At 33.1% G+C, this 14,003-nt stretch overlaps 1 protein-coding gene across 3 annotated transcripts in view; it reads right to left on the bottom strand.

Moving 5' to 3' along the window:
- The window catches only part of nej (CREB binding protein nejire), a 201,644-nt gene that overhangs the window by 63,332 nt on the left and 124,309 nt on the right, over nt 1-14,003 (bottom strand). For all 3 annotated transcript variants that reach the window (XM_085807012.1, XM_085807013.1, XM_085807014.1), the window contains one exon: nt 176-341. In XM_085807012.1, coding sequence (XP_085663138.1) covers nt 176-341 — 166 coding nt within the window. The remainder of the gene's footprint in view (nt 1-175; nt 342-14,003) is intronic.

The following is a 14,003-nucleotide window of genomic DNA, read 5'->3' as shown; positions in this document are numbered from 1 at the left end:
AGATATTTATTCCAACTTACATTTACCTGGCCTATATCGTTTTGTTTCGTGCAAGCCGCGCACCTCGGTTTTTTTCGATTCAAATTATCAAATAATAATAATAATAAAAAACTGAGTGTTGTATTCGTGAACATACGGTATATCACAGGCCCATTAAACAAAGGAAAATACTTACCTTATAATCCATAACTATCCTATCCATGATACCTTTATCAAGCATCTTTTTATACCACTCCTGCAATCGCTTTGGTTTTGGAATTTTTTGTTCAGTAGGATGGCAGTGAAATATGTAATCATCACCTTCACTTGGTGGGCAAGCCCAAATATGTGCCATTGTGTACCTATAAATAAACTACCATTATACACAAGAAACAATGCAGAATTCTGAAAGCAAAGCCGATTTAAAAATAACAAAAACATAAAAATAATGTATGACATATAACCAATGTACACTCTTTTGCAAAAAAAAAAAAAAAAAAAAAAAAAAAAAAAAAAAAAAACGAAGCACTATGAAGGAAGCGGTTGTTTTTGATGAAATGTATAGCTCATACACAGATAATATAATGATTAAAAATCAAGGTCATAGTACCTGTTTACGGCTCACAATCACCCATTGACTGTTCAAATTAGTAGTTCGTCGAACCACCCCTGGTGGCAATCCATGCTTGAATTCATCACGGCAAGGATTGGTAGAGGTTCCTAAAGTCATCCTGCGACACATTCCGCCAGGCATTTATCAGTTGTTGCTCCAGATCTGTGATATTTTGTGGTGCTCAAATCTGGCAGTCTACCATGTCCCAAACATGCTTGATTGGTGTACGGTTTGGTGACCTTGCTGGCCAAGGAAGAGTATCAACCGCATGGACACAGTCCAGAGATATGTGAGTGGTATGTGGCTTGGCATTATCCTGTTGGAAAATGGCCCCAAGATGACGTGCCATGAAAGGTAATGCAAATGGTCGCAGGATTTTATTAACATATTGTTGAACTGTTAAAGACAGAGGATAACTAAAAATGACCTACTGTCATAAGTAATAGTGCCCCACACCATTCCACCAGGGGTTATGGCTGTATGCCTTTGTAAAACAAAGGCTGATTGGAACCACTGGCTCTGTCCTTTCCAGACACGAACACGATGGTCATCTGCTTCAAGAGTGAAGTGGGATTTATCGCGGAACACTATAGGATGCCAGTCTGATGGCAGCCATGATGATCAGCTTCGACACCACTCCAGACAACTGCGCAGTGAGATGGTGGACAGTACCACGGGAGTTATAGACGTGGCTGTAGTGCTTTGAATAGCCGACAATGATACTGTTGGGCAGGTCGGGCCTGGCAAACAATCATCCGATCTTGCCTCGCATTTGTGCTCCTTGGCCTTCCAGAGCCTTCAATTTGTTGGTAATTTCCTTGTAGTAACCATTGCTGCCAACATCTTTGCACAGCAGCATCTGTACGCCACGGCCCATTGCTCGGTATGACCACCCAGCTTTACGCAACTTTACAATGCAACCACGTTCGAAGTCATTTAGTTGTCTGTAAGGTCTTCAATATCGTTGTAATGGCATCTTTAGTTGCTTCTTTACAGAATTATAATAGCAGCAATGAAAAAGATAAATTTTCTGCCTCTGTTATTGGTTTTATACTTTGTGAATTGAGCACTAGAAATGTGCGCTATTATCGCAATTCCTGTTCATTTGCACGTTCAATCAAGATGTTTTTGCATACCAAATTTTGTCACGATCGCGAAAGTCCTTCTTCGAGCTTCGAAATTTTTTTTGCAAAAGTCTTATTTCTTAACTAATAAAATTGAAACAAATAACAATAAATAGACTCAAAACTCAAGTTTTCAAGTATAAAACATTGGTATTCCCTAATAAGACCCAAAATGCTGTCCAACAGTGATAGTGCTTAGTGACTGCCATACTGAAGGCATGAACATTTGTAAATGTACGGCGTGTGCACAGCATAGATGCACTCTAAATATGCGGTGAGCCGAAATTGCTCGAGAGGTTGATGATAGAGGAAGACGGGTGTGAGACCCTTGGACCCATACCCCCGGAATGATCTCCACCAAGACTGAGTGCAGAACTGTGTGAAATCGCAATGTCAACTGTAGGGTGCTGAAGGCTCTTATCAACAGGTGCAATATCGCTATCCTCGCAATGATGAATTTTGTGAGCTTGTTTTGACGTTACAATCAGACAAGTGAGGTAAGTCACAACAGATGTAAAACATACCTAATAAATGATAGCAGTTACACATTAACATACATCAAACAGATTTTCCAAATTTTAAGAAATCTGGGCGAACAAATATGCCAGCAACTGACTTTCATTTACACCAGTTCGCTTTCTTTGAAATCATTCTCTAAAAATGCAGATACAACTGATAGGACATCATCAGATACAACAGATGCTCATTAATTAAAAAAGAAAATGCAAGAGCTAGTTTCTTAACTGCTCGTTTTTTAAACCCATTTCTTTTAAATCTGAAAATTTTTTAACACTGAAGACTACACCTAAAAACAATAAATAATAGCACCTGAACTAAAAGCCAGAATGAGAAGACTTGGCTATCTCAATCCCACCGACACAAAACACATGAGCCGGGATTCAGATGAAACAGGTGTTAGAAATTTTGTATAAATATGTCAATAATTTTAGTGAAATTGCATGTGAAACTTAGTATTTTGTTACATACTGTCACATGAAATGCTTGAAAGAGACAAAGTTCTGCTGGAAAAAAATGATTATACAAGTAAGTCTATTTAAGAGGGTAAAAATGGCGAGCAATCGCCAAACTGGTGATTTTTTTGATGCAAAATCACTTGCGACCTGGGACACTTGCAAAAAAAACTTGGCGACATTTTGCTCTGATCTCTGCAGAACTGCAATTGGTAACCGCATCTGGCCTTCATATGCCTTCCAGTAATTTCAAAAAGAGAAAGTTACTAGAGATTTCTCAGCAGCCAGGGCAAGCTGAAAAACTAAGACACTAACATTAGATTAAACTAAGAAACTAATATTAGATTAGCGAGAGCATTAATGTCTTAGTTTTCCAGTTCAGAGCACTGAGATAGCTCAATGTGAGCTTAGCTCTTTGCATCACAGTGTTTAACGTTTTTAGCAGTTTGAAGTGCAACTACTGATTGTGCTCTGTTATACTGAGAACAATAACATACTATTATAAGTAATTCTCTGGAAACTTACAGAACTGTCTCTTTTTGCAAAATAAATATTATCCACCTATCATCTGTTCTGTGTGCATTCTATGCATTATGAACCTGTATACATACAGCACAGGTATTTTCAGGGTTCATACATATTTCTGCACACGGAAATGTACTTTTAAGGACCATAAAAAAAAAATAAGGACCTATGAGCAAATGGGAACTGAATAAATTCAATTAAATATATTATTCTATGCCTGATTTTCACTTTTGTAATACCATCCTAAAAATAAAATATATCCCGAAGTAGTATGCATTCTTACTAAACATGAATTAACTAACATAATTATTAATAAGTTTGAGGATAAAATAAACTTCATGCAGTTTATCAAGTAGCATTAAATATTTTACACTTATAATAGTTGGATATATTTGAAAGAAGATAAGTGACATTTACGTTTTACTAACAGTTAGCTTTATGTTGATTTTTTTTTTTTTTTTTTATTGTCTCATTTTGTCACATACTTGGTCAGTCTAGAGGTTTAGTAAATAGCACGGAGATTTTATATCAAACGGCATAAGTTAAAATGAGAAGTAAGATCATAATCAGCATGATTCATAACAACTGACTGAATGTTGTCCCTCTGCTGCTTGTCTAGAAAGAGACCTGCTGATTGGAACAAACCTGAAAAGCCTGATGTAGGCACGGTTGGCAAGTATTAAAAATTAATCAGGCTCTGCTTAATGCAGTTAATGTCATAGCTTTATGTAGAGTTCCAGAGGTTATAACTCAGTTAATATACTTTAAGGTTATATAATAAGCCATTAAAGCACCAGAGGGGATAAGTTGTTTTGCATATGTTATTTTAAGTCTCAATAGATGAAAAGAATAAATTTTACTTGAATTTTTACATTTTTGTGTTTTATCTTGTGACCAGAGTGAAAATTAATGAAAGGCAATAACTCGCTTTAATATGAAGAGATAATTTTTTAGGGTAAGTAGTTAGTTATAAATAATTAAATTAGGTAATTAGATAACCTTACTCATTATGGATTTACATGGCCACTATTAAATTTTATTTTTTAACAATATTTGTTAAAAAAAAGCCCTATTAAAATCAAAATCTAATAAAATTTCGCAGTTTAAAATACATGTAACTTATGACATAGATTCTTAAACGATATTAGGATAATGACACACTAAAAGCTACAAAACAGTTATGTTTTGTAACAACAACACTGAACAAAATATTTATCCATCATTTTAATTGAAGCCTATAAGGTATTTCTTCCACCTTCTTGGTGAGCCTTCGTGTAGTGGTTTGCACATTCAGCCGCTATTCCAGAGGTCAGCAGTTCGATTCCTGGCGAAAGCGTTGTTAATTTTTCATCTTTCCCGATTTTAAAAGTACCTAATGTCTCTACAATGGCGCCCGAACTAAAAGGGTGCTTGCTGGATGATGGTTCTCCACACCCAGGATTTGGCAATCGGATCCCCTAAAAACCACAGTCGCACTTTAAAAGGGGCAGTATATAAAGTATTTCATCCACCTTCTTGACGAGCCTTCGTGATGCAGTGGTTTGCACACTGGGCCAGTATTCCAGGGTTCCGTGATTCGATTCCCAGTGAAGATGGTGTTAATTTTTTATCTTTCCTCCTTTCAAAAATACCTAATATCTCCACAAGCCTTTGCAAACATTTTGGCTAATTTCTATCGATTTCCTTATCTTTAAGCATCTTTTCTGGCAATAATTAGAAATTTTCTCAATATATAAACCAGTGTTCTCACTAGTTTCTGTGTGCTTTATCTCCTAGCTTGTCAACCTCTCCACAATGTACCTATGACGGTTTACTTGATCTGGTAAAAGTTAAATAGTCTCAACCCCCCCGCCCCGAGTGATGTGAAGCAAATTATCAGTGTCTGAAAGTAACTACAATATCAGACAAAGGTTTAAATAAGCCTCTTATTTAGGAGAACTTAGAAAATAAAGGCATGTTCTGATGCAACAAAGTCAATTACAGCTCACGGTGACGCAATTAAACAAGAGCAGTCAAATTAAAACTAAAAATGTGTACTAGTGGTCAAAGATTATACAAGTTAATTTTAATTTAATGTGGCTCAGTAACTCTATCATATGAAGAAACAGAAATGGGAAGTTATAGTAAAGGCTGAAATGATAAACAATTGGGTAATTTACATAATAATTGCACATATCTTTGAAGAATAATTTTCTTTATGTGTTCAGTTTCTTCAACATGTCTTTTTAATTTTAGAATTTTTGGATTTAATTAAAAATTTCTGTTATTCTAAAAAAACATAAATGCATTTAGAATGTACAGAAAAAGTGGTTAATTTTATTTCTTTAGAAATATGAAATATATATGGTATAGGCCGGTTACAGAGTTGGTGTGGCAGAATTTTTAGAATTTAGCGACACACAGAACAACAAAATCTAGAAATGGCAAAACTTTTAGAATTTAGAGCAGGCATTGGAAGCAGAATGAAGAATCCACAGAGATCGCATCAGATGGGAAAATGCCTAGCACTAGCTCTGTGTACGATGCATTTAGACATATTAGATGAATCTTTTAAATTGTAAGTTTTCAATTTCTTTATTAATAAAAAAATCTCTTTCTATAGTGTTTGCCCAAATGATAAGATTAGAAGCATTTTTCATATTTTCCATGCTTGTGTCTAGTGAAAAGTAGAGAAAATAAAGGGAAGATAAACATGTTAAGAGAAAAGATTCTAGTATCAGGAGTAAAACATTCAAATATTATGTTTCCATTGTTCTTCCAGACGTACTCCAAAAAGTAAGAAATTCATTGCAAACTTTCTATAAAATACATACATCTATTACGTGTTGATATTATGGAGACATTTTTCATTTTGTCACATATTTCTAGAATCTTCTAGAATTGTGGGTATATAAATCTTGCATTCAAATTCTTCTAAACTTTCAATGTCTAAAATACTAAAGAAAAATTATCCCAACCAATTCTGCAACAGCAAAAAGCCAGAAATATTTTGGAAAAAAAGGGAAGGAAAAAGTGTAAAGTTAATTTTATAGAGAAAACTGATGCATATTCTGAGAATTTCGAATAATCTGAGAGAATAACACGGGAAAAACGCTTACTATGAAAAAATTAAAAAGAAGACATTTTTAATTAATTACATAACTAATTTTGCTTTTACTAAGAGCTGTTTCATAAATTATGCTTTATAGCATTATACCTTGTTTATTTTTCAGATTCAAAATATTGTATAAGTAGTTATCAAAATGCAACTTTATAATATGACAGCGAAACACAAAAATGTTTTTTAATGTTATTTTTTAAATATAATTCTAAAATATTACACTTCTTTATTTGTATTTATCATTTTGAAATTTATCAATGTTATGATGTTTTAAAAAATTGCCGAAAAATTCTTAGATCTCGGAATTAAAAATTTTCTATAGAAACTGATCTTAAAATCGCCAAAATGTTGACAAGTCGTCAAATTTAGAACCGTTTAATAAAAGAATTCACAACCCCAAAAGCTGTTTAAGAGCTCTTTATTAGAAAAAATTAATTTCGAAATGCTTATGCTTCACTTCTTGCTTAGAAACTCGAGTATCCCATCATTTATATTAGAAATAGAAAGAAATTATAACCCATGAACCCATTCAAAAGATAACCATATACGTCAGTGAATCGCCAAAAATATTCCTCCAAAATGCTAATTCACACTCAAAATGGCAGTCATAAAAACAGACAGAAATTTAAGATGATTAAAATTAGGGACCTTCTATTGATTTTGGCCAAAATTAACAACTTTTAAGGACCAAAAATCGATTAAAAAAATTTAAGGATTTTAAAGGACTCTTAAGGATTGTAATAACGCTGTATTAGTAATGGTAGGGGCATCGCGGCACGCAATGAGCTGGAAGTTTATCTGTCAGCACTATCCTTATCTTCAGGGCAGATGTTTTTATTTTATTCGGCTTATAATTCCTTACTAAATGTAGTATTTCCTCTCAATGTTCTCTGTCGTTGATATGATTTAAATCAAATTCGTTATTATAAATATCACGAATACACATCAAAGTTTTCTGATTACAATTTTCTAATTTCAACTATGCGTAATGTAACGCATGCGCGCGTTGAAAGAAATGTTTAATAAAGTAAACAAATAAAGCTTTTTTTTTTGGAAAATTTTGATACCCTTTAGATAATAATTGCTGTTTATTTCATAAATTACGGTTTCATATTTTTAATTTTATAATTTCTGCATGCCATCTTACCAGATTTAAACTGATGATCTATAATCCGGAATCGCCGAAGTACAGACGAGTCCGGATTAAAGACTTTTGACTGTATACGGTAAGGCCTTGGCAAGATTTTGAAAATTGTCGCCAAGACCAAAATGACCCGTTTACTGCTCATCATCATGTCACCAAATCTCGTTGTACCATGCATGGATATTATTCTAACCAAAGAATGTCTATGTAAAGAAGAAAAGGTAAAATACACGTAATGTTGTTACACCGCTAGTAAGCGGAAGGAAAATTTGCCAAGGGATTTGGGGATGGAATATGGTGGCCAGAATTTCCCTCTCCGCAATGTGTACAGGAAATTGAGAAACGCATGTTAAGAAGAAACGTTCTTTGACAAAAAAGAAAACTATGAAAATCTGTTTTTAAATTATTTCGAAAAATCCAAGAAGAAACGCTTTATCAAAGAAAGTTTCTTCTTGCATTTTTCGCAATAATTTAAAAACGGATTTTCGTAGTTTCTTTTCCCTCAAAATACCTAATCACGAATTAATTTATTTGAGCCAAAAAACATTTTCTTTTCCTTTAGAGTTTAAAGAAATTTTAGACGATATTCATTTTATGAACTGTTGATAACGTGACCTTTGAACTTCGTCACCGGTTTCGAGCTTTGGCGACAGATATATAGCGCATGCACAGCTGTTTCCCTCTAGAATGGCATGGAGCCATGTCTGTTGCAGAGAGGTTTTCCTTCTTTGCAATACATAGTTTTTGATTCTAATCTCTATGGTACCGCATACTAGGATTAAACCCATTTTGTTTTATATGAGAATAGGTACTTTCTTTAGTTCATGTACCACACATGCGATTCTCGATGTTACTGGAAACCAAAAGTTGCGAGAACCTCGCTTTGCCTTTCTAAAAGACAATCAAATTGGAGCTGCAAAAATTGGCTATATGCTAGCTGCCCGAATGACACTCACGTGACACACAATTCGCGAAAAAAGTGGAGTCGCCAAAAAGTCGGCGCAAAACTCGCTTTTTTTGGTGGGGTCATTGTATGAAATTCCGACTTTTCCAAATTTTGACGAAAATATTTAAATTCCTTAAACTTTTTGGGTCAATTTTCGAATTCCCTGACTTTTTCCGGTTTTCCAGGTAGCATGGCAACCCTGATTACAGTTTGTGCATTATTGGTGGAAGGAGTTTCAAGACTTAAATCTAGCGATGCAAATAAAGGGGAATCCACAGCCATAGTTTAAGATAATTAGACACACGAACATCTGCTCGAAATGCATGACAAAATATTCATTCTCCCTCCCGTGCAACAATAAGGCCTGGTAACAATGTAAAAATAAATGCCTTTCTCTTTGTAAATTGGCAGAATAATGTTAAAAATGATTAAAAATAATAACATTTGAGCTAGAATGTAATGCCTTTCTTTCCTTTTCGTACAGATTCAAAACGAAGGATTTTTTAAAATAAAATTAACATTATGAATAATTAGTGAAAGATTGTACCTTTCTGTCAACATAAAATTTTATTGAATAAAAGCATTTTCAACAGAGGCAATGATTTGCGTACCTGAAGGTTTAGATGTCCTTGAAAATTTGGAAGTTGCATTCTAATTATCTCTAGGCTTATTATTTATAAATTCAAGACACAACATATTTTTCATTTAATCCTTCAAAAATGTAACACTACAGATATTAACAATGGAATATGTTTACACTGAGAAGAATAACAGAATGAGTGAAGAGTTAGACGACTTGGGTGAGAAGTGTTGGTTCTAAATTTACGATCAACAGCAGAAATTCTGAAGTAGAATTCTCAATTGAAGATATACTTCATACTCAGTTCTAGACAAATATTCAAGCATTTTTTGTGCGAGGAAGCTATAACTGGAATTTGAACACAAAGTTAGACACTGAAAGATAACATTTGAATTTATACAATGAATTGAATTTAGATATGGAATATAAATTTAAGAAAGACTGACTGCTGCATAAGCAAAAAATTGAGATTGTACAATAATTTCACACTCTTGAGGCACAAGTTGTTACAAACTGGTTCTTCTCATGATATATTTAACCAAATGGGGTAAAACACAAAAAAGTGGTAAACATTAAATGTACGAAATAATAATGGAAAGATCAAAACATGAAATCTGGTGAATGAAAATAGGAAAAACATTTCAAATAGCTGTTTTACAAAATTTTAAATTCTTAAGTCTTCCACATGCCAGGCTATCATTAGAATCAGATTTTTTCTATAAATTAATATCTTTTCTGGAATGTTGCTCTGGCATTCCTTACTGCTAAAATTTGCTATACAAAACTACATCACTTAATTTACCAACAAAGAAAAATCTATAATCAAAGTGGTAACTGCATTTTTGGAAATGAAATGTGTGAATGCATGGTGCTAACCAAAACATTAATCATCACTCCATAATCAAACAGAAACTGCTAACTGGAAACAACAGTTGGCTTTCTTCCCAAACATCTTTTCAAAAAGCACTCGTTATACACACCGCAGAATATTACAGGATAACTCTTGACAAACGTTCATGCTATTTGACACTGTGATTCATTCCTAAGAAAAATTTCAGCCATATCAGTGACACCACATCACTTTTCTTAAAACGCAAGATTCCTAATCATATAAATGGTTATCTTTCCTGTACCAAAAAAAAAAAAAAAAAAAAAAAAAAAAAAAAAAAAAAAAATTACTTCCGACATTAAAATCCTTACTTTATAAGAACTGAATTTTGCTATTTGGGCAACACATCTGAAAGAGATGACCGCAGAATGAGATAAAAGTCATGACATAAGAACTCACTAAAAACTAAAAATGTGTGAAAAAGAACTAGTGAAGTATGATGTTACACTGCATATAGTACATTTAATGATAAGCTAAAAACAAAATATAGAATGCCTTAAAGAGAAATATATGCATTTTATTAAGTATCTGAATTTTTAAGTTTTTGAACGAGAACGAATGTTACGATGGAATTCTATAAAACACACCCAAAAAATATTTTGAAACATATATTCAGTTATTGATAAAGTTCTGCATTACACTAGCTTTAATAATTTAACATATTAAAATCTACACTTTTACAACAAAAACATTGTTAAATTGTAATTTAACAATTCACCAGTTACAAAAATTAAGTTAGAATTAAGTATTAGTACAAATTAATGGAATTTTAGGCCAACTGTAGTTTTATTTGAACTCTGTTCCATTTTATCAAAGATTATTGTTGCTGCTACATTACAAGTAAGGGAAACACTATTAGATATGGAACCTGGATTGCAGATTACAAGTAGGAACTGGACTAGGAAACAAAAGTTCCATCATTCATGCTATGCAGGATAATTCTGGAAGTTCCACAGAAATCCACTCAACCAAGCATTCCAACTTTAGTGTACAGTATAACTTCTACTGTGCATATCAGCAGAAACTGGATTAAATGTTTTTTGAATTAAAATGACACAAATTTTGTTTATTTGTACTTACCCTTTATACGCCATTATCTCATTCAGTAACATCAATTTTTTTAAACACCTGCATTTCAATCACACTGACACTAAATTCAGGTATAACTGATGCCACTAGGTTGTGAAGTTAGGTCATTTAAATACGGCAAAGCATACAAGGGTTATCTGTTTAAGAGGATGAATACTTTTTTCAGTAGAATTTGTAATAATTTCTGCCTTTACTATAACTTCACCTTTTCATTTCTTCATCAGAATGTTACTGAAGTATATTTAAACTGAGGTCTTGGGGGATTCTGAGGTGAGCTTTCGTACGTGAAGGTTGTGCTTCTTTTAACTCTCCTAAGTATCCTTGATCTTTTTGCATTATAGCAGGAAAAAAAAAAAAAAAAAAAAAAAAAAAAAGAAGAAGCAGATTGTGTTTGAAGTAGGCCTGATAGCGATGGTTAAATGGACCATGAATCGGATTACTCTTCTTCCTCCAAGAATAGTGCTAAATTTAAACTTAAAAACTTTACCAAAACTAGCCCAGCCGAGAATAGCAAAACCCAAAGGAAGAAAAGAACTAAAACTCAGAGAAAATCGAGACAGGGACCTCCCAGAACTAAAAACTCGAAGCCGTAATGGAAAAATATAACAGCATTTTCCCTAACTTAATTAAAGGAATAATGGAAGGAGAAAATTATGTATTCAATGAGGAAAAATGAGAGGCAATGTTCGAGGAAATTCTAGGTAGTTCCCATGACCGAATGGTAGAACAAAGCGATATCTTTTGCTTCAGAAAAGAAAACGAGGAAAATTATTTATATAGCGTAGCAGACTACAACAGACTTTCTAAAATCATCAGCAAAGCTAGGAAAGAAATTAAAAAAAAAAAAAAAGCAGATGCAGCTAAAAATAATAGGGAACCAGAACGGAAACTCCCTTACAAAAATAACAAACAAATCGTTTCCAACCCTTAAACAATGCAGGAGAATATGATATAATGAAAGCAGGAAAGAATGAAAAAGTTGCAAACAAAATTTCGCCAATAGTTATCACCGAAGAAGATTTAGACTGGATTGATCTTCAAAATGTCTTGAATGCCCAAATTTTAAAGCATGAGTATGAAACGCAGATGAAAGCACGCAAAGTTTATCTAATTACTACCACAGAAGAGAACCATACAAATGCAATAAAATTTTTAGAAAAGGCTAGCTTTGAATTCCATACCTATCAATTAAATTCTCCATCTACTCTTTTACTCAAAGATATGCCCAGAAATAATCCTGAAAAAGCAATTCTTGAAGAGCTCAAAAATGGAAAATTTCCCATTCTAAAAGTCAAGCAGTTTATGAAGAAAATAGAGAATGATTATATCAAATTGCTGATCTACTTCATTGAACAAGAAAGAAATAAAGCTGGAGAAATGATAATGTCAATAATGTTTTTAACTTCAACGTTACCATAGAGAAATACGCTCTGAAAACCAGAAGACCCGTACAGTGTTTTAAGTGTCAGTCAGACATTCTCAAACAAAGTATTTTAGGAACGATATTTGCTGCAAGTGCTCTAAGCAGGGTTGCCACTCAAACAGGAGAATGAAATTCCCTGACTTTTCCAGGTATGTTTCGAGAAAATTCTAGTCTATTTGCGTAATGTACGTTGGCTGTGCTAAGAGGTAAATTAATTATGGTATTACTTGCACTGTGTAGCAAATTCACTTAATTATTCAATAAATCCCAGAGGACATTTATTCTTAATTATTCTTGGTACACTTTGTTTGATAATTTCATTTACTTTTCCGCTTAAAAAACTTAATAAAATTTAAGATATATACATTGGATAACAACTGTACGTTTTATTTAATTATTACTCATGATCATCACCAGTTCAACACAAGGATAATCCGGTTCTTATAAATCACAACGCAATGCTAAATAGTTAAGTTAGATTTTAGGTAAATTTAATTTGTGTGAGGTGTCTTTTTAAAAAGCACCTTAACACTTGAAAACACAAATATAATAGGAGTTGTTTTCTCCACTAAAGATTGAGATTAGAATCTGCCCAATCTGGAATAAAATAAGGCTTTTTTTGCAGACATTCTGCAGCTAAACGAAAGAAAGAAATCTATTTAATGATATTTTTTTACTAAATTGAGGTATTTTATATTTATTTCGCAGAATACATAAGGAAAAATATGTGCATTAAATTTCGTGATGTCATCATACTGCTATAATTAATTTCAGGATTATGCCAGAGAAATTTCCTGAAATTTGGAAATATTATTTACTAATGATAAATAAATTTAGAGGAAAGAAGCAACATTAAATGATATGAATAACATAAAGATAATTACTTAAAAATTTAATTAGAATATTTAAAGATATTTTAGCGAATATAGTTACATATGGTTATCCTAGATGACTGATTACTATTTTTTTATTTTACTGCAAAATGACAAGGTACTTATTAAAAAGAAAAAAATAAAAGATTTTGCGGTAAAATCCTAGTATACGATATGGCCTTCGCATGATTTTGAAAATTGTCGCCAAGAAAAAAATGACCCGTTTACTGCTCATCATCACATCGCCAAATCCCGCTGTACCATACATGGAGATTATTCTAACCAAAGAACGTCTATGTAAAAAGTGGAGGGAAAATTTGCCAAGGGATTTGGCGACGAAACCTGGCGGCCAGAATGTCCCTCTCCACGATGTATACAGGAAATTGAGAAACACGTGTTAAGAAGAAATGTTCTTTACAAAAATCCGTTTCTAAATTATTGCGAAAAATCCAAGAAACGTTTTATCAAAGAACATTTTCCCTTGGATTTTTCGCAATAATTTTAAAACCGGATTTTCGTAATTTTTTCCCCCTCAAAATAACTAATCCATGAATTAATTTACTTGCGCAAAAAAATATTTTACTTTCCTTTAGAGTTTAAAGAAATTTTAAACGATATTCATTTTATGAACTCTTGATAACGTGATCTTCGAACGTGACACTGGTTTCGAGCTTTGGCGACAGATTATCGCGCATGCACAGCTGTTTCCCGTTATGATGGAACGTTGCCACGTTTGTTGCAGAGAGGT

The sequence above is a fragment of the Stegodyphus dumicola genome, chromosome X1 (assembly GCF_044657685.1).
Source record: "Stegodyphus dumicola isolate Sdum_Otavi_A_Nest chromosome X1, ASM4465768v1".
NCBI classification, from domain to species: domain Eukaryota; kingdom Metazoa; phylum Arthropoda; class Arachnida; order Araneae; family Eresidae; genus Stegodyphus; species Stegodyphus dumicola.
Note: the sequence above shows the minus strand (reverse complement) of the source record. Positions and strands in the feature narration are given on the sequence as shown.